The sequence below is a fragment of the Lutjanus erythropterus genome, chromosome 24 (assembly GCF_056507025.1).
Source record: "Lutjanus erythropterus isolate fLutEry1 chromosome 24, fLutEry1.hap2, whole genome shotgun sequence".
Classification (NCBI taxonomy): domain Eukaryota; kingdom Metazoa; phylum Chordata; class Actinopteri; order Lutjaniformes; family Lutjanidae; genus Lutjanus; species Lutjanus erythropterus.
Window position 1 is genome coordinate 12,039,379 of NC_139340.1, and position 21,750 is coordinate 12,061,128.

The 21,750-nt window shown below is 40.0% G+C and overlaps 1 protein-coding gene across 2 annotated transcripts in view; it reads right to left on the reverse strand.

The window, feature by feature from the left end:
- Positions 1–21,750, reverse strand: part of mgat5 (alpha-1,6-mannosylglycoprotein 6-beta-N-acetylglucosaminyltransferase) — a 103,457-nt gene that overhangs the window by 12,530 nt on the left and 69,177 nt on the right. For both annotated transcript variants that reach the window (XM_084713618.1, XM_084713617.1), the window contains exon 11: positions 13,462–13,595. In XM_084713618.1, coding sequence (XP_084569744.1) covers positions 13,462–13,595 — 134 coding nt within the window. The remainder of the gene's footprint in view (positions 1–13,461; positions 13,596–21,750) is intronic.

The window sequence follows — 21,750 nt, forward strand, 5'->3', positions numbered from 1 at the left end:
CGGCTTGGGATTGAGATTTATCAACAGTTTATCGTCTGGGGCGAATCCAGGAACCACACAAATCAGGGAGCTCATGTTTCATTTGCTCTGGCAGGTATGTCTGGCCTACCTCCTTCAGATTTCAGACCGTCTTCGGGGAAAATCACAACAGTTTATTCAGTATTGACTGACGGAGGAGCGTCACCAGTCCAGATTTGAACACACAACATTTCGCATGCAATGCACCAGGCACTCGAAACCTTGATCAGCACTTCCTAATTTGACATTTTTATCTAATACGCATCCAAATTCGATTCAATTTGCATTATGCCAGAAGCAGGCTCAAGCAGTTTAGGGCGGCCCTTCATATTGAGGCAGTGTCATTCAGAACTTGTGTGCCTACTATTGAGGAGAAAATATACAAAACATAGTTTACGGTAAGGAGTGTGCCTGGAAAAGTGTAAGGGGCGAGGGTTTGTTGGTGTAAACTCTTGTTGCTTCTGCCAAAAGTGCAGAACTCGAAGCCCAGCTAGATGGATTTTCAAGTGACACGAATCCAGCTGCCTTGCAAGGTAAGTATACTGCCTCTCCAGTGTAGGTGTAATCCACTGGTTTTTATTATATCCACCCTGACAAAGACCCTGTGAGGTCAAAACCGCTCTTTTTAAAGTATTGATGTGCCTCAAAAATAGATGTTTTTATTACGAATTTTAATCTGCCTTTCATCTTCAAGGGCACCCCGAGGATTTCTGAATTTACTGCAGTGATTGCACTTTGCCTCTGCATTCTTTCATGTGTTTAAAGGGTTGTGAACTCAGTCCAAGAAACAACAGTCCAGCGTTTACTGAAGAATAATTCAAAATGATATCAAGGATACTGTAAAATATCGCAAGTGACTCAAATGTGTGGGTGAGTTGGGGTTAAAATGTATTAATGAAATCTCATAAAGGCGTGGAGGTCAACAGTTTATTGGACTAACCTATAATGAGTTTGAATATCTATTTAGTTTCTAAGTTTCACTTTCATAGAAGCCACACAAGCGCTTCTTTTAAAAAAAATATGAGTCATGTTAATCAGTTTGGATGGATACATTACTTCCACAATAAAAGGCCTCTGATCGTCCCCACGCTGAGATTGTCACAGCAGGTCTTTGATTTTCAAAAACGAGGACATGACTGCCGTATAACCCAGCCAAATTTGCTCACAAAATAACTGAGCTGAAATGCGGCGCAAAATATGTCTTTTTCAATTTGTCCTGTACCTGCTGAAAACACCGAGCCATACGGGAGCAACACACAGCACAGTTGAACATCCTTAAAGCCGAACCCTTCAGGGAGGCAGTATAGATGAAAGCTGACCGTTTTCTCCATAATGACAAGATACCTCACAGGCAATGCTCACACACAATATTATTGATTACCAATGGTTTCCACACTCAGGGGGCAGCAAGATCTCATTATTGTTACAACCTACCTGCTTCGAATTTACACACAACTCCTACACACAAGCCTGCCTTTGAAACTGTTCTGCCTCCAGGACATTTCCTACTCTGTGTTTGTATGTGTGTGTGTGTGTGAGAGAGAGAGAGAGGGTTTAAGTGTGTATGTGTGTGTCTACCTCAGTGCTTCCTTTTCGGGTTTAAATTTCAGGTAGCCGCTCGTCAGGGTCCCTGGAGGCCTGGCTATCAGATGCCTCCAGCCAGCCTGCTGTAACTAAAGCAACCTGGTGTGTGTGTGTGTGTGTGTGTGTGTGTGTGTGTGTGTGTGTGTGCATGTGTGTGTGTGTGTGTGTGTGTGCGCAGGAGAGATGAAGTCCTAATTAGAGGGTGAAATCACTATCCTGTAATCTTTTCACTCAGGAGGGCTGAGCTAGGATTTATGTGTGTATGAAGGGATTTATAAATGAAGGTTACCTGAGGAAGAGGCACACCTACACACACACACACAAACACACTTTAAACAAATCTATAGAGGATTGTGCTTGAGATCAGAAAAAAGCAAATGAAAAAATCATAGCTGAGAGATCTACATTGTGTTACAGTAAGAAATCATACTGGTGACACATTTACAGTATTTTCATACGTGACGAGACGAGTTGAAACTTGCAACTACTTGCAAAGCGTCGTCCTGCAACATATTTCAACACTAACTGCAGGATGTTCCTTTTTTTGTGGTTGGATATAATTTATGCACAGTGATGCACCGTGAAGTGAGTTACTTGCTGCAGTTGCATTTTTAGTATTAATTTAACAGCGAAAACAAAAAAGGTGGGAGGGAGTTGGCCATTAAGGTAGAGACTGAATAAGGTGAGGGAGCGCTTGTGGTGAGAGAGCTGGTGAATCACGCAAATAAAATTTTACTTTCTGATTGTTTCACAGCCGTTGTGTTGTCAGCATGAATAAAGACCCCTGCATAGTTAAAATAAATGGAATTTAATGAATAATTTGAATGACTACTGTTTTTCATGATGGCTTTGATGCAGAAAGTGGAGAGAATTGAACTAATGCAACTGTAAGATACCATCAAGATATAGGAGAATAAAATCAAAATACATTTGCAGTAAAAATGAAACTCTTAATATCAATATTTAGACTGACAAACTCCAACACAAACCTTTGTTTAAATGCCTTAAAGAATTTGTTTAATTAAAGGCTGCAGAATACAAGTTTTCAACAAGCTACCAGCAGCATTTATTAATGAAGTTAACTGTTAAGTTAAATAAATAAACCGAGTTTTTATAAAGTAAATACACTAAAATAAATAAAACTAGTAAAACTTCAAATTGAAATTTGAATCCGTCTCTCAAAGTCCCTGTCCTCAATTTGTAGTCCCAATTCAGCACCAGGCTGTGGGGCAGAAAGTAAAGTTTCTCAGCAGGCTCTCCGGAGACAGCTTCCACTCTCATAAATATCTGTGGGTATGACTTTAGGCATTTGCATCGGTCTAACCGGGGAAACTGAGAACGCTTGTCATCGCTGAAATAGCTTATAAGATTGTGATGTTTATTGCAGCTTCAGCAGTATCATCGCTTCACAGGCAGAGCCTCTGCGGATGCATTCCTCTTTGGCCGTTTGTGGCACAGTATCCTCCAGCATTGATAGGCTGTTAGTTGTGATGTGTGACCAATCAGATCGTGTTGTGAATGGGACACTGATAGAGGCTACAGACAAAGAGAGGTGGCTGCATCAGAGACAAAGTAGGCATTTATTTTACCTGATAAAAAGAAAAAATATTCTGATAGCTGAATATTTGCGCTGATAATCGAACAGGACAATAACCTGTCAACCCCAATATGTGGATTATAATGAACATTTTAGGGTAGGACTGTGGCGAGCTGCTGCACATGTGACGTGACTGTGATCGCCTGAAGATGAGGGACTGAAAACACTACTAAAGGAAAGACATGATAAAGTCTCTTAAGGCAGCAGGATGTGTGTGATGTGTGTAATTTTGTCCGCTTGAGTGGATGTGTGTGTACAGGAGAGTGGACCGTGATCGCGATGACCCTCGGAGGCAGACGCCACACAAAGCTTTTACGGTCAGAGGACATCACTTGCCAGATGCTCCCTGGAGCACGTCTCTCTCACATTCACAAAAGACACACTTTAAATAAAGGTGAGTGTGTTTAAAAAAGACAACATAGAAACAGTTTGAAAAAAGAGTCCTGGCAAAGACCAAGAGGAATACAGAAGTGAAAGAGAACATGGAAGAGAGGCATGTTTCCAAGGTGCATTGCCAGTTTTAGATCCAATGTGGATTTTCTTTGCTTTTCCTTCGCGCAATGATTTTGTTTCAACTTCAATTCATAATCCTGTCTCAGCTGTCAGCACCCTGTGAAGTAGAAAGAAGTTATGACTTTGTAACACTAACAGGCGTGAAGGCAGACTCATAACATTACAAGAGAGTTTTTCCTCTCCATGTCCTTGAACAGCCCACGTGGTGTTCAGCGAGCGGCGTGCGCGTATTCATCTGTTCCCTATGTGAATGTATACATCTCTGAGCGCATGCAATATGCAATCTGAAACCAGGAAGCAGATCGATTGCGGCAGCCTTGTACAGGAGCATGTGCTTAGGGAGTTATAAAATAACTGCTTTAGCTGGAGAGGTTGATTGAAGCAGGAGAGACGGAGGAGGAGGAGGTGAGTTTTATGACCTTGTAAATCAGAGGGAATTTGTAAACCCTGGCTCGGAGAGGAAACAGGAGAGGCGGTGGCGGCGTCTGCTGCTTTCTGTCGGTAGAGGGAAGGGTTGAAGGATGAGTGTCCGGGGAGGAAAGCTTACTGGCTAAGAGAGACAACTCCTGAGATTCACAACGAGGAAGTAAAGGCAAAACGATTGAGATACAAGGCTAACTCGCAACTGATGCTACTAATCTTTCTTTATGACTGCATCAGACCACTTACAAATGAAAAGCTGCAACGTTTTCCAACAAATACATGCCAGGTTTACTATTTATAACCAGCTGATATCACAGAAAAGCAATTCAATAGACTGAATATTCAGTTAATGAAGACTTTAACACTTTAACGCGCTGACGTAAAAGCATCATAGTGAAACGTTGTACATAGTTTACCACATCACCATCTTCAATTAGCCTGTTAGCATTATTACATTACTATTACTATAGTAACACTTTGTAATCTGGTGATTGGTTTTATTTATTTTTATTCATATATATATATATATATATATATATATATATATATATATATATATATATATATATATATTACCAGATGATGTAAGTTTTATAATATATATGATAATAAGGATTTTCTCCTTCTCCATTTTATAAACAGAATAATTGTTGTAGAAACTGTATGTGTAACGGACAGGACAGAAAATATGCATTAGACTTACTTTTGGAGTGTTATGATTGTATTAAATATAAAAGAGTATTTATGTTTTCTCATTAAAAATTGAGGAAGTGACCCTTCAAAAATTGTATTTCCACACTTAGTACTGTTTTCTGAACTTGTGGATTGCCCCTGGTACCTTGTTATTTTATTTCATCTATTTATTTTGTTGTCTTTATGTTTCTATTCGTGTTCTTTTTTCAGAGAGCAATACAACTAAAGTAAAACAAAAAAAATTACAGGCAAAGAACAAAGTGTTACCTCAGCCAAAGAGACTAAAGGTATGTTTATCAGCTTTTTAATAATGGATTACAGAAATGAGGACGAGATGTATCAGCTCTCTGAAATAAACAAGCTTGACTTGTGAGTGAGCAGCACCGTTTTGCTTTTTATTCAGAAACTTCTGCTCGCATCCCTGCAGCTACGTCCCTATATGAACACACAGAGAGGAGATTTTGATGTTTCAGCACTTTCTCTTGACAGGTAGGGGTGTCAAGACACCAGGGATGCAGCAGATGACGCACATTTCAACAGAAACAATCAACCTGTCCCACAACCTGAGATTATATTTGATACAAACATATATTGTCTTCCTTTTGTTCACTTCTTATGTTCTTTCTTTAATATAAATTTTATTGTATTTTGTCACCCTTTAGCTTTAATGTTCGTCTTGACAGTGATTGTGCCGTGGTCTTGAATAAAAAAAAAAATATGAGCAAAGTATCTCATGTGCAATAGTTTCTGACACCACTGCAGTGCCCTGAAGAGGCGAGAAGAGCTTTTGCCTCATCAGAATGCAGACAGGTGCGCTTGGTTTGACTTACTCAACCCTCAAACTGCCTTCGACATCAAACATCAAACGCACCTCTGATCATCTTCCCATCAGAAATAATTTCCAACTCGCAGGCTCTGGGGCCCCAAAACTGGAAGCTTGTCAGTCATGACAAAAATCCCTTCACCCATTCTTCAGAGAAGGGCGGAAAAATCTTTTTTCCCACATATTACTCTTACATGCAGAGGCAATTATACGCGTCTCTGCAGTGATGTCATAATGTCGGGCCGGTCAGAGGTAACGGTTGGTAGCGCTGATTTGCACAAGGGCACTTTAGTGAAGTTTTGGCGTTATCAGGCTTGGCACTTCTGCAGTGTGTGACCTTTTGTCCCCATGGTTGACCTCCATCTATATGATACAAAGCCGCCTTTGACAGTGAGGACAGAGGACAGTGAGACTGATGCTTTAAATATTTATGATGATCATCTGAACTTTAACTGATTCCTGTGCAGCAGCATATACCATTAATATACTGTAATAAAGCTTTTAACAATCCTTTATGTCACACTTTAATTATTATATGACTGCACACTCACAGTATCTTGTAACTGTATACAGCAGAAAAAAGCCATTCTGACCTTAAAATGCTCAGTATGACAAACCAATTAATTAAGTCGCATACTGTGAATAAGCTCATTCTATTTACCTCTTAGCTGGATATGAGATGCATTTAAGTCTGATGCTTGAGTATTTTCACGTCTATCGCATCTCTAAGTCAAGCAATACTTTAACGTCAAAGAGTGTTGATACAACTAACAGCATGTCACACAGCATAAAAGCTCACAGCATGTTCCTCAGGAAATACTTTTGATTACCATCAGTAGAACTATTGCACAATTTCAGTGTGTGTTTTTTTTTAAATATCTGATCGGCAGAAAATGTTTCACACCACAACAGATAAAAAGATACTTAGTCTAACAGATGAATGTATAACAGATGTACTTGTAAATTAACAGCTTAAAGGATGAACTGTAAAACCCAACAGACACTTTGACAGATACTTAAGAAATCCCCAGGGGAACATGGCCTGGTAAAACAGTATCCAGAAGTGCTTGGAGCGCAGTCAGGAGATGTTATTTACTTCAGTGCCTTGCCACGCCCCATTAGACATAACAGTGTAGAACCTATTGGAGTTTGGTGGCTGGCCATGTTTCTGACTGTCAGACAGTAAAGGAGGTGCTACGTGATTGCTGAAAAGTGAGTCCCTGCTTTCTACACGTGGGCCGCGCGATCATCCAAGTGTAACAGGCTGAGCGCATATGTGAGGAAACATCAAGCTGTGAGCCCAGTTCAAGAAAAATAAAAAAGAAACACATGCAGCAGCTATAATACTCCCGCCTGTCCTGCAGCGATGGAAACACCTGTAACGTCATATGCTTCATTGGGTGCAATTAAAAGCTTTGCACCTTGTATACGGAAGCTAACGGCACCAGGGGGATCTTAACACCAGCGCCATACATTCAAACTACTACTTAGTGAAGCATGCATTGAATAAAACAAGTGCCTTCAGGAGGAGTCTATATTATTTCAAGCCTAATTATCACAAAATTTGCTGTCTTTGTTCAATGTGGTATAAACAGACATGGGCTGCTTGCTCAATAGCCATTACACTTTGTGTAACTGTTAATAATAGTGCCTTTCTGTTGCACGCTCATATTTGTTGGTTGCATCCTGCCTTCCGCTCATAAATCTGGGTAACTCATTTACTGCTTCTGTGAATTATCATGGAAGCAGACAGAGTTGACATTCAGTGCTCTTGTCCTCCTTTTGCTCAATAAAATCAAAGTAGATGGAACACGATGTCACTGTGTCCCCATGCCAAGAAAGGAAATGACTCGCCTAAATGAAATCAAAGTTCAAAATGTTCAGCTCATTTGGGACATCTGTACCTTTCTGTCATCCATGCTGTGCACACTCAAAATATTCAGCTGCTCTCAAATCTTATTCTTCAATTGATATCTCTTTATTTTCCAGGAACAATTCAACCGCTTTAAGCACTCGCACGTCAACAAACAGTTTCACTGATTTAATCGTGTGTTTCCGTAGCAGAGTTTATCTGTTATCAATCTTCACATGTCAACTGAGACTCAAAACCCTTTCAGAGCTTTATCTGAGAAACAACAACAAAACCTGCATCATCTCTTCTAAGTCTCACACTGTTCAATCGGGTGTGGACTCAAGTCACATGACTTAGTCTCGATAAAATCAGAAAAAGGCTTGCTATTCATATTGCCTTGCTATGGGCCTTTAATACTGATCACTTGAGCCAAAAGATTAGATCATTTCCTGAATCAACTGACATTACTAACACTAACACTATTTATTCACATTTAATTCTCCTCTCTTCTGTGCCAATAAAATTATGTGTTGGTCAACAAAAATAAATTGCAGCAGGTCAAAAAATACAGACGGAGAGGCCACAACTTCAAACTTCATTAATATTTGAAGTTGCACAATAAATCAACAAGTCGAGGCTAGTTTTATAGTTAGCAAGCTAATGCTTAGCTAACATTAGCTTAACAGCTAAGTGACTGCAAATCGATGAAGATGGAAACTTATTGTTACATTATGAGCTGTTTAGGTTCAAAACTACCTTCAACTACATTTTACTATTTTACTATTTCAAATTTTAAGCAGTGAAAATGGCCTTTCTGGTTGTAATATACTACAGATATGTGGAAAACATAATAAGATCTGAGTTGAAAAGTAAAGCAGTAACAAACAGCACCTTCTGGAAATGCATTGGGTCTAATTCAATAAAACATCTGTGACAGAAAGAGTCGATTTAATAACTGCAATAACATTTCCCACTCCAACCCTGCTCCTTCCTCACACGTCAAATCCAGGTTTCTGCACTGGCACTCACGCTACTTTAATGGCACAAGGGATTGCTTCATCAGATCAGACAGCCACAGTAAAACTAAAAGAAGGTTTAATGTTCAGCTCAACTTGGTTATCCATTATGAAAGGGGGATGAAACACACTGTTGTCTGTTTATGAGCCTGCAAGGGTAAGAGTGTGGGATGGTTGCCCTTCCTGCTCTGCATATGCCAGCACTGTGTCTATGTGTGTGTGTTTGTGTGTCCCTGTCAGCTCAGTGTGTCTTTCTTCACCACGTCCTCTGATCTGCTGCCAAGGGCCTGCAGCTTTCCCTCTCCGTACATCCTACTCATTCTCACCTTTCTCCCATGTTCCCTTCTGCCTTCATCAAATACTTTCTTACACAGTGTACGCTGAAAAACAGGGACACTGACCGATTTAACGTAGAAGTGCACTGATGAGGCGAGTCCAGGTAAAGTGCCTTATTTGATCTATATCATAGAGAGAGGCGATGTAGATTGAGATAGGCTGACAGGATGACAATGTGACTTCACTTGAAGTGGCAGAGCAGCGTTACACACTAACGACAGAGCGAAACATTAGCTGCTTTGTGTAGCGTCTGTATGTATGGAAAGAGACAGAGAGAGGGAGAAAAGACAGGCAGTCGCTCTCAGCTTCCTCGCTCTGCCTTTCTACTCCTCCTACTGGGTCGCCATGGAAACGGCTCCCTCAGAGGTGGTCTGGCCATTTTATTTCAGGTCTCACCATCAATGCCGCCTCTTCAGCAACACGATAATTACTCGCCATGCCAGTTCTTCAGTCCGCCAGGATCCCCTTCAGGTCAGGCGAGCGGCCGGCCGCGCGAGGAGTCCATCGCAACATGAAATCTAATTTCTGTCTGGATTGATTCGCTACAAATGATCCCACTTTAATCACAGGTTTGACTTTCACCACTTTTCCCTCACAGACAAGTGCAGACACTCTAAATCCTGCATGAAGGTGTCACCTAAGAACACTATCAGATGTGGCCTTCTCTAATGTGCACAACTGTGTTTTTTTTTCTTTCCTAGTGCATATCCTCTTCTGAAACAAAATCTACAACAACAGTCATGACAAAAAAATAATTCCAGGACCTGGTTCTGAAAAATCAAAGTACAGTATTGCCCACTAAGAAACCTCATGCACAAAAAAGTGGATATATGGTCCAATTTAATTTTTAAACACAATTTCTGATTTTTATCCATTTGCTTTAGTAACTGGGTGTTATAATTTATGAGCACCCTCGCTCCATTAAGGAATAGCTCACTGCACAAGCCAGAGAGAGAGAGACGTTGTTGCTATGCAGGCAGATGTGCTAGCAATCGATTAGTAGTTAACTGTGAACACAGCAGTGAATGTAAAGCTCAAGCTGCAGTTAATCAGTGGATAAATGCTGCAGCGACTCAAGAACCGAGCGAAGTGGCAGAGTTTTGTTTGCCAACTGCTGAGTAAAGCGACAGTATCAAAGTATTACAGTATACCAAGATATTTACACATGCTGAAGGTATGACTTTCAATAACATAACACTCCTCTTCTCTCTATTAAACTGATACTGAGATGCTGTATTGAGGTGAGATGAAACACTAACTGACATTATTCACTATTGTTTTTTGACATTTTACAGACCAAGCAACCAATAAATCAATTGAGGAATCAATCAACAGATTAATCAGTGATGAAAATAATCATTACTTGCAGCCCTAGAAAGTATGAAAACACAGAACCCACCTAAGACCAGTGATGGGGATTAATCACAACGTTAGGTACAACTTCAACCCTGGAGCAGACAAAGTTTCCCCTGTGCTTCACAAAAACCGGTTAATTAGCTCACAATCATTTCCAACTGCAACCATTCGGCCAGGCTGACCTTAACAGGCATTAATGTTTCATGACACAGGATAGCACCTCTGTCCCAAGTCCTCCACTGTCCAAATGAGACACCAGACACGTGTCCTCTCCTGAGAAGAGCTGTATAAAAAAAGGACTGAGAAAAACAACTAAGGAGAGAAACGGCAGAGGACATCTAGGACAAGGGTTGGAAATGTGTTAATATCTGTTCTTCTTCTTCTTCTCTTCCCTTTTGACTTTCAGTCGTGTAAAAAACTTGCCATAGTCTCCCTCACAGGCCGGTTTACTCCATAAACTGGTGGGACGAGTGTGACCTGAGTACCTTTGCATACTGATCAGGGAGAGAGCGGGCCTTCCAATAGGCTGCCACATTAACCTACATTAACCCCTTCAAATTAATCTCCAGGAACGAGACATTATTTGGCGAGGGAACATTTCTGGAACGATGCTGGCTCAGGCACTCTGATGTGTCCTGTTGTGTCCACACATTTCCAGTTTCAATATCCACAATTTTCCACACTGTTTTTGTTTTATAGCTCAATAAAGCAAAAAAACGTGATAAGCATTACCTGGAAATATTGCTTCCAGTGCACAAAGTCTATATTGATGAATGCTTTCCTTATCTAATGTTTATTTTAATTTGTTTTATGAAGCCCATAATGCAGACAATAAAAAGGCCTACGTGTGAAATTGCAAATGTCGCTATTAGGTTGTTGTATAAGAGGCTAAGCGCTTGTGTAAAATTGTAGTTTTTAGAGGGGAAAAGAGGAGGAAAAGAGATTGGAAAATGTGAGGCAGGTACAGTAATGGTGGCAAAAATGTGGAGGGAAAAAAGGAGGGACTAATATAATTCAATTGCTATTTAAAAAAAAACTGACTGCACCTTCTTCAAGTGCTAGTTGGTGAGTCTTCAGATCATTAATCTCATAACCTGAATATAATTCCATTGTGAATTTTACCTTCATGCGAGAAATAGTTTTCTTACAGGGGTCCTACTCTCTATTTTAAATAGTGGATACATCATTTTGAAATGAATCCTCTCAAGCGAAGTAAAAGAGATCGAAGGACAGCACCATTTGAAAGGAAGAGGGAGGGAAATGGAGTAAGCCAGTCTGCTCGTTATCAGGCGGCTCCAAAATGGCCCTTTAATTAAAAGCAGGAGGTAATGAACACGCTTGGGAGTCTGATTAGTAGCTAATGCCCCTTGCTGTGAGCTGATGGGCTCCTCGGTCTGCCCTTTTAAAGCTAGACTGAATGGTTCTGACTCAGTACTAGAAGTCATAAACCACAACAGCACACCAGCCACTTCTGGATTAAAAAAACTGTAACCCCTTGAGATTTAGAGCCTTGAAATTCAAACCGTATAAGTGTTGTCCATGATACATTTTAGATTAGGTATGTTTTCATTTTGGTGCCGTTAATAGCAATAACACGAAATGTCCTGGTGCTGGTTCAGTGACCTCTCAGGACAATTTGGAGGTGACATATATGGTACGTCTGCAGTAAAAGAAAAAATAATGAGTCTAAATTTATTGGCATCACTTTTCTGATCATTTTAAGGACTTTCTCATCCATGTTTGCTTAAAAGTGAGCATAAATGTTTGAAATGGTAAGCCAAATATATTAGATAAATGGTTGAAATATCTAAAACAATTAGTTAAAATAGTACTTATAACAGTAATGTATACGGATCAAATGTTCAGCTTTTGCCACTTTAAACAACAACTTTAAATAAGTGTTAAATAACATCTAGTTTCAGGAGTTAATCTGACTGGAACGTGGGGTGCTGTGAACCACCAGGGAGCCCCTGCTAAGTGGTTTATGATGATTGATTTCTGTTTTAGAGTGTAACCGCGTAACCTATCCTGTGCAAATAATGCATAAGCTATCATTACCAGCCAGTCAGAGGTTTGAAAGTCAATGAGTTGGTGAAGTTGCATAAAGCCAAGTGGAAACAAAAAACATAACTGCCTGATGGAACAATTTTTGCAGGATAAGATCATTAGTGAGTTATGTTCTGCTTATTATCTAATTCTATACATTGTCATCACGCCTGATGTGAGAAGGCATCTGCGCTACAGGCATGTAACATGAAGACAATTCTCTCTTTTGGTCTTTATCGTCATTCCACCAGAGTTACTCTGTCAGACATCTTAAGAGTCAGCTAGATGCAGAGCGACCCTGTCTGAAACATACATGGTGTCGGCTGAAAGCTCATCAAGGCGCGGGCAGTAATCCAACCATCCATGGCATGCCAAACAATGTGCAAATCTCTCCAAGTCTCTAAGTCGTTTTTGTCTAGGATACAGTAATCCCTTGGTCTCTGTGCCGCAGTGTAAGCATGCATTTGAATATATTAAAAACTCCACGGAGAGGGCGATAAGCTGAATTTGAGCTCCTAAACCAGACTGTTATTAAGTTTCCTGTGAAAGTTTTACCCAAGGTTGTTCAAAGAGTTTCACTGCAGAGCTCTCAGAGGTCTGAAAATGGGTTATCCTTGGTGTGCTGGTGTTCTTTGGCATGCCTAGCCTGTCACTTTCATCTTCAGAAGGAATGCATATGTATATATGTGTGAATGTTTGTGTATGTCAGAGCGTATGAGTGTGTCTGTGTCTCTATCTGTATCCATCCTGTATGGATGCTTCTGTGGGTTTTTCTCTTTATCTCTGTGGTAGACCTGCAGAAGTCAGAACTACTTTCTCCTCGGTAGCATGGTTTCATAAGCCTGTTGGTAACTAGAAACAACAAAAATACCAAGAATACAGTGCAGTGAACGTGGAATACAACAAACTTAACTCTTTCAAAAATGTCAATAACTAAATATACTCAAAAGTAACCCTGAAAGGGAACAAAACGTCCTTTGATGCTGGTTCTAAAGGGACTGGTACAGTCTGTCAAAGCTGTATTTCGGATGGTTGAATATCTTCAGACACCCCCTTGTCTGGGCTGTGTCCTTTCTAGTATAATAAAAACCATAAGTGTCAAATGCACATGGCAATTAATTCTCTTTCAGTCGACTATTCTTTGCAGCTCTAAATGTAAATCTTTCATGCATGCGTGCAAGTGCATAAAAAAAATATATTGTACCTTCCAGAAGTTGTCAACCTTCCCGTAGACTAATGACTGGTTCTGTCTCTTGATGTCATCGATGTGCTTGATGTCACTGGCGTTGAGGTGCTGCTCGACCACGAAGCCCAGGAAACTGTTGTCCGGGGTGTGAGCTGCAGTAACATAAATGAATAAGAATATATAAATACACAGAAAAACTTTTCTATTGAAAACCACACATCCTTGAGAGTGTTGCTAACTTGGTTGATGTTGATTGATTAATAATTGATTAATCATTGCAGTTAAACCAGCAATTGTTTCATCTCTACACAAAAATAAAAGGAAATGTCGGCGGTCTCAAAGGCCTCGTTTCCCCTTCAATATGATGTATTGAAACATGGTTTAATTGTGTTTCAGCAAAGCTAAAGTAAGGAATGAAAGACTAAGAGAGAATAAAGAGAAAGAAAGAAAGAAAAAGACGTCAGGAAAAAGTCAGTGATCACCTCTTTCAGTATAAAACGACAAATGCCTTCAGGCCATTTTCCTTAATTCATGCATCACTGAGGCAAAAACAAAAATACCTCAAATAAATCTTACACAAGTGTCTGCTTTTCAGAGAGCACAATTCAGCTGAATAAATAAGCCCATTTCATCCTCAGCACAGATCATAATTCCAGAGAGAGACGGGAACAGTTGCACAACACGACTGGGCTTTACAGTGCTGCAGAGACTGTAATGCCCCTTGAGGCAAATTTGTGATTTGTGATATTGGGCCGTATAAAAAATAAAATTGACTTGACTTGACATGTCGACAAGCACTCTGGGTTTTTGTTCCCTTCCTTCCTTATTGCCCGGTGATGACTAGTTACTATGGGAACTGCAGGACGAGCAGGTCAAGTGTGGAGCTCGGAGTTGGCAGCACTTTACCTCGCTGCCATCTGCCTTGTAAAACCAATGTGAAGACATGGGTTTGAAGTGTGGACAGCAACGATTTAGCCACAAATTAATGTGCTTAATAATCTAATTGAAAATGAGTAAGGAATAGTGCAAGCAGACTGAAACGCTGCTCTCGTCATCTCGAGAAGTGAATGAAACGGGCTGTGAGGGAGGTGTTTTGGTCCACAGTTGTGGTTTGTCTCGGAGCCCCGGGGGAGCTGTTGTGGTCAGAGCTCGTTTTTTAACCACAACGTTATTACCACAGAGGTAAATTAAGGTCAGTCAGTCAGGGGAGATGGAATTCACTTCAGTGTAGTAAATAAAAGGATTTATTGAGACCATTTCGGCAGAAAAAGAATCTCGACACAGCAGTAGCAAATTAAGCCACCTGGCAGCATTTAAACATGTTGAACTATTGCAAGTATCCTCTGGACTCATCTCGCCTTATATAATCAGTGTTTCTGCAGGTTTCAACAAGTTAAATATACATCTTTTGAAGTATCCCTGCACTTTCATTCATGCATCTTTGTTCTAATGTTACTTTACTGTGCATAAATAATTGCAATGATTATTCAGTTACAAAACTGCTGCATGAACAAAGTAATGTTTTTACATAAATATTTCAAAGTTTCACAGTTTTAGCTACTAAAATGTAAAGTAATGTTTGCAATTAATAAATGTCTACTATCAAAATCATCTATCAATAGCCAATCAAAAATTAAGTTTGATGATGCCTCTACATGAGCAAACATGGATTTGCCTTGAAATCAGATGAAGCAAGTCTGTGTTTCCATTTTCCCAGGCAAGGTGACTTTAGATAAATGTATTTTTGATTATGTAATTTGTGGTTATTATAAACAAAACAGCAAAGTTCCTCATAGTAGCTTTAAGGACATGTGGAAGAACTGTAACTGTAACATAACAACAGAAACAACGGCCAATTGTAGAAGTTAAAGTACACTACAGTAGTTTCAGACATGCGGTTGATATGTGGTTATCAGGGTGTTGGCTGGAATGTGACATTATCTAAAGCCAGTGTTTGCACATTTGATCCCTTCAAACAGTTCCAGTTAGTGTCTTTAGGCAAACATAAAAAGGAAACAGAGAACAGGAATGGAGTGTTATGCAGAGCAAATGAGCCCAGCACCAGTCCAAGCAATTACTGAACAATGACGAAAATTTGCAGCGTCATTTTTTCCTAAATGACTCTAAAAGGGCATGAACAGAAGTCTTTTATACAGCCTTGTACTGATCATAACTCACATCACATAACAATAACACATGTTTAAAGTATCACTCAAGTTTCAATTACACTATTGAAATGTTTTTGGATGCTTATCAGGTTGCAATGAGTGTTACACTATCATGATTACATGTCTCCAGGATGCAAATTGAGTCCGACTCCTAATCCCTTGTATTCAAGTACTGTTCCTGTTCTGCACCTCCGAGCATTACAATGCACAGAGGAACCTTTCACCCACTGATGACTGTTAGTTCACTGTGTGTTGTGTGTTGTGTGTGTGTACGAGAGCACAGGAATGTGTGAGTAGATGTTATGAAGATATCACCAGATCTGTGTGAGGTGTCAGTGTGGACAGGAGCTGAATGTTCCCAAATTACCTGCAGTGTTTCTCTAATGCTGCCTGATAAAACAATAACATTAACAATAAGAATGTTAATGGCTCAATAACACTGCTGATTGCACAGGTTTCAAGTGTCACTCCACAAATATCCAAAAAAAGACATAAAGGAAATAATAGTATAATAAAAAGATGCTATTAAGTTGCAATATGGGAATCCAATTTTGTTGAAACTTGGCCCATAACAAGAAGTAAAAGTCAGAGTATCTTTGCATCTGCTGCTACGATTATTTTTCTCTTGTGAGTGTCTCCAAATTTCATGGCAGTACAATGTAAATATCTGGAATATGCCTTTAAACTATTGCACAGGGAAGAAGCAGGAGTGGGTAGATGGCTGACAGCTGATTCACAAAGAATACTGAACATGTGCAGAGTGACTTTTATTGTGTTTTACTTAAATTTGCTAGTTTTTCTAAGGTATATAACTGTTCTTCTAATTAAAAAAGAAAATAATTAAACCAAAGGGTTAAGGTTAAGTAAAGACAATCAAAGTCCTTGCTATATGGGGCTACAACATACTAATTCAAAGATTATGGTAATTGGATACACTCAGAAGAAGAGGAATAAAAGAGGGAAACCAATTTTCAGCACGTTTTTAAACAAATCCACGCAACACCTCAGGTGGTTACTAATAACTGAGATGTGTTCCTGATGGCAAAGAGGCAGAGATGGTCCTTGGCACTGGGAGGAGGCAGCACTAACACTCATGTACCAAACTAACTGTGTAAACAGGACAGGCTGTTAATTAGTGTTCAGCCCTCTTGATGCATTTGGCAACAGATGCCTCCTCTCCCACTAGAGCCGCCACTCAAAATGTCACTCAACGTGCCACAGCTTCATTCGCCATTAGCTAACAAACAGCCTGGGAGGACAGCGTTGCCGGAGAAGCAGCTGCTTTGTCGCTCTTGACAAACTTGTGAGTGGGGGGAACGAGTTTGTTTTGTGAGGAATCTTTACTTTCGGCCCTTTCAGCCGAGGCCGTGCAATACTGCCGGTCGTCATTACTGCTTTGTGTTTTTACACGGAGCCAAACAGCGCAACTATAATGCCGTCTCAGTGTGTGATTTTAGATAACATGTTGGCGCTGCAGAAGCAAAAGAGGTGCGATGTATAACAACACTATCAGTGTCGACCACAGCGGTCAACAAGAGATTCTGATCATCTGCTCTTTTCTAATCTCACATAGAGCTGATAACCTTATGGAATTTATAAGTCAAGTGAGTTTTATTTGTACAGCACCAAATCATAACGGGGCACTTTCATACAGAGAAGGTCTAGGCCGCACTCTTTATCATCTAATCTATGATGAGAAACCATTTTGGGGCGATGCTTTTTATGTATTCTTCAATAAGCAGGAGCCTCCCTTCTTGTTGCAAAATCAAAACTATTTTTTTTTTTCAGATATTTCCCTCTGACCTTTAGTGCTATTAATGCATACAGAGGTGCCAAGTTTTGGTGATCTCGGCCATAGAGATGCCTGCCTTCTATCAAATCTAATGGAACTAGATGGCACTCGGCACCACAAGGAGCTTCTGATAGACTGGAGGTCAATACTAGTATAAAATCTATGAAATGAGTGGAGGAAGAGGGCAGGGCTGTATGCAGGGTTTTAGAAATATCAAAGTCTGGCCCTCAGTGACCTCAATGGTGGGCACAGTCATGCAACCGGGTGAGGAAATGTCGGTAATACTTAAGGCCAGGATATCCTGTCAGACAGGGTGAGAGTGACTGTTCAGGAACTTCCTTTGTGCCCTTTAAAGAAGCTGTGAGTCTCACTAAATCAGACTATACTACACCATCACACAATGGTACCTGCACAAGGAAATACACCAGAAAAAGTAATCCCAAGTCATAGACTAAGGATTATGTGATTAATGTTGGCCCAACACTTGAGAATGCAGACTGCTGGCCAGACAGGAAAAAAAAAGACTTCAAACTTTTAAGATGCATCATCAGCACTTTCCAACACTTTGAAAACTCTATATCAAAGGCTTTGTGGTTCTACAACTTATCTGAATGGGCCTGAAGGGTAAGGATAAATAAACGAAACCTGAAACGCTTTCACACGAGCACCTTTGAGATTTTAACTGATGAGCTTTTCAGAGATCTCTGAAAACTTCAGCGTGTGGTGAAGCTAATGCACTGAATCTCGCAGGCAGTCCCACAGTCCTGCCAACTTCACAATGATGAAAATTAAGTGAGTTTAATCTCAAAGTTATTCACTGTAATCAGTAGTTATTTCCATCTCTCTAGTAATTAGAATATAAATGTTACCATCTGCCAGAGAACTAATGATTGATGATGTATGCCTATTATACCAGCATGTCCTTCAATACTGCTGAGCTTTGAGTTTAGTATCCAATTCTGCAGCAGCAGCTGGGTTTTGAACTTGTCTGTCTTGGAAATGAAATGTAAGGAACAGTTTGCGTTCTTGCCAAGATTTAGATGAGAGAACTGATACCACTCTCATTATTTCACACTAACTATGGAGCTAGAGCCAGCAGACAGTTAGCTTAGCTACAGGAACAGCTAGCACGGCTCTGTCCAGAGGTAAAGCTCACAAAATGTCTCACAGACTGTCTCATTTAGCTCAAGAGCAAGGTATATGAGCATATTTCCAAGCTGAGCTGTTGCTTTAAAACATGAAATATGAGACTATCACAAGTCTCAAACATATCTGCAAATTGTTTGCATTGTCTCTGTTACTGTTGTTCTTTAGATTTAGCTAATGCTGGCCATATTTCATACAGTCTGAGGACAAAACAAAGACTTGGCCCCATTCTATGCATCAACTAATAACCACACATCCATGTAACTGGATCTGACAAACAACATTTGTAGGCACAATATGTTTAATTCGCTTTATAACTTGTAAATTAAAATACTAAAGTTAAGTATTTTTGGAAAATGTGCAACTGTCTTGTAATGATAATTCGTAATAATGTAACAGCCAAATTCTGATTAGTCTTCTAAGTGAACACTGTTGTTTTATGCATAATGTGTCATGGGATTCCTGGGTAGTAGGGGAATGGGGTTGGGATGAATGGATAAGATGTACTGGTAGTTTTGCATTGTTTCTTTTTGTGTTCATTTTTTGTTCTTATCTATATGTACACTGCCTTGCAGGACTGCAACTAACAATGATTTTAATTATAGATGGATCTGCCGAATATTTTCATAATTAATTGTTTAGTCTATAAAGCCCTCCTCCTCAGAGAGCTGCAAGTGACGTCTTCAAATTGCTTCATTTCTCCAACCAGCAGTCAAGAACCCAAAGACTCTTAATTTACTGTCATAAATGTCAAAGAAAAGCAGCAAATCGTCACATTTAAGAAACTGGGAGCAGCACTAACAAACGTTGACTTTTTTTATTGAAAAATGATTGAAATGATCGAACGATTATCAAGATAGTTGGCAGCTCTACTGCCTTAGTTCATCATGCCAGGGTTGGAGTGCGGGGGTGGAGTGAGTTGGCAGGAAGAAAACCAGGTAAAAGGGGAGTGAAGAAACTGTGGTATTAAACTTTGCCTTGTTTGTGCCACTTCAGTGACCGTGATGTTGCCTCCCCTTCCTTATATAAACAGTGACTAATTGATCACAAAAAATCTGATTACTGCTGGTCCTTGCCCTGCCCACGCTTAGTGAATACATAAAAAGACACACACACAGCTGGACTAGATTCAAGTGGTCATAATATGTGTCTCTCCAGCATTTCTGCACTTTAGTGTTGGAGCTCTCTGCAACCCAACCATTATGCTAATCTGCCGCGATCAATCAAAGCAAGCATCTGAAAAGGTTTCAACTGGAACAGGGTAGGAACATAGCAAGAGGTGCTCAATTACAGCAAAATTACATCCTCAGTATTTCCCCCCCTGCTATGAAACAGATGTAGGCAAGTGTCCCGGGGTCGGATGTTCTTGTTTAGCACCAATGTATCCAAGGTGTTTCATCACAAGATGCGGTGAATGCAGCTGAGTATACAGACAGTATATACAGGTAGGGTGACATCTTGAAAGCCATTAGTCTACATTTCAGTAGCTTTTGATAGGACGTGTCAAATGATGTTTAGCTCATTTTCAAAAGATTCGTCCTTTCTGCCAAGCAATCCTGGTGATATCATTTGCTGGAGCACATTTTTGTTTTTGAGGTGTGTGAGAGACACAGTCAGAGAACACAGAACAGAAGTCTATTGATCCCATGCAGATGGAAACAAAAAAAAAAGATAACCTTTAGCGAGTGGGTGCGCCAGCGACGTTATCAATCAAAGCTTTACAGGCACTATCAGCCTGGCAGATCTCAGGGTCAATTACGCAGTTGGCAATGCTTCTAAGATAAATACTATCTGCTGCTATGTTCAACCTCTGACCAGTATTATTCATCGTTTCCATAAGCATTCAGCAGCAGGGATGAACACGGAAAAAAATGTACATCAGCAGCCATATGGTAACACCTGCTACTGTGCAGTATGTTTTCAGTGGACACAGACTTTCTGCAGCAGCCTGATTTCTTAAACCTCCTGCATGAAATGATGTCTTTAATTGTGGCAGCGGTTTAAGAAACACCTGGTTAACGAAGCTGAATTCCATCCTCGGCCATTTCTAACCTTCACCAAGTTTATAGTTTAGAGTATAGATGTCAGAGAAAATTTCTCTGTGACAGTCATGCAGAGGATCATTATTCATAGTCGTCCTTGTTTCAAAAATAATTCAATATCAAGTCTAAGCATCCCTGTAACAAACTTGTTTTTAAGTTGCTGCAGTCTATAGTAAATAAATCGAACCTGACAGGACTTGAATCCTTACGCATCACCCTGACCTACAGGAAAAGTTGACTATATCACATTCCAATTATAAATGACTTGTTTGAAGAAACGGAGCCAACTCAACTAAGACGAGCAGCCCATTCAAACACAAATAGTACACCAGAAAACAGTCCCTGCTATCCAAACTCTGATATGGATTAATGAGGTCAATTTGGCCTTGTCTTGTCTTATTGGCCAGAGGCCACATACTCCCAATTCCCCCAACCAGTGATTTATGGACCACTGCCTAATCGTAACAAATGGACCAATCCAAACCTAGGATAAATTACCTGTGAGCACCTGATTTGTCTATTTTTACATCTACATTAAATAGGTGAGAATCCAAATTACTTTTGTTGTTGTTGTTGTTGGTGAAAAAGCAATGTTTTGTTTTCTTTTTTAGCATAAGAGAATATTGCACGATCCACTTATTTCTGGATTTTATGAAACTTAAATTCTGATATTTGTAAGCCTGTATATTGGATTGAAATAATGTGGGACTTACAGGCACCTAAAAATGTCAGTCCATGCTTTTCCTGCAAAGACTGAAAACTTTGTCGTACACTTTTTTTTGTAAATGACAGATGAGGTTCTAAGCACTCTCCTTCTTTTATCTCCTCTGTTGGGAAGAAATTCTGTATCTTAGGCACAACATCTGAAAGATTTTAGCATACTGAAGACTCCACATGACTGAACCACCTTCTGCCACCACATATGACATTTGGGTGATTTGTATTAAAATACTCTTATATTTCTTTGACCATGCTTGCTGGTGGGATAAATGTGGGACTTAAACACGCCTCTAGACAACTACATTTAGGAGTTTCAGGTCCTGACACCATGACTAAAATATCCTCAAGCAGTGAACTCCACCCTCTGTAAATCCAAGCAACACCTGCTCAGAAATATTCACAACTCGTATGTTTATCTCAGTACCTTCAGACGTCTGTA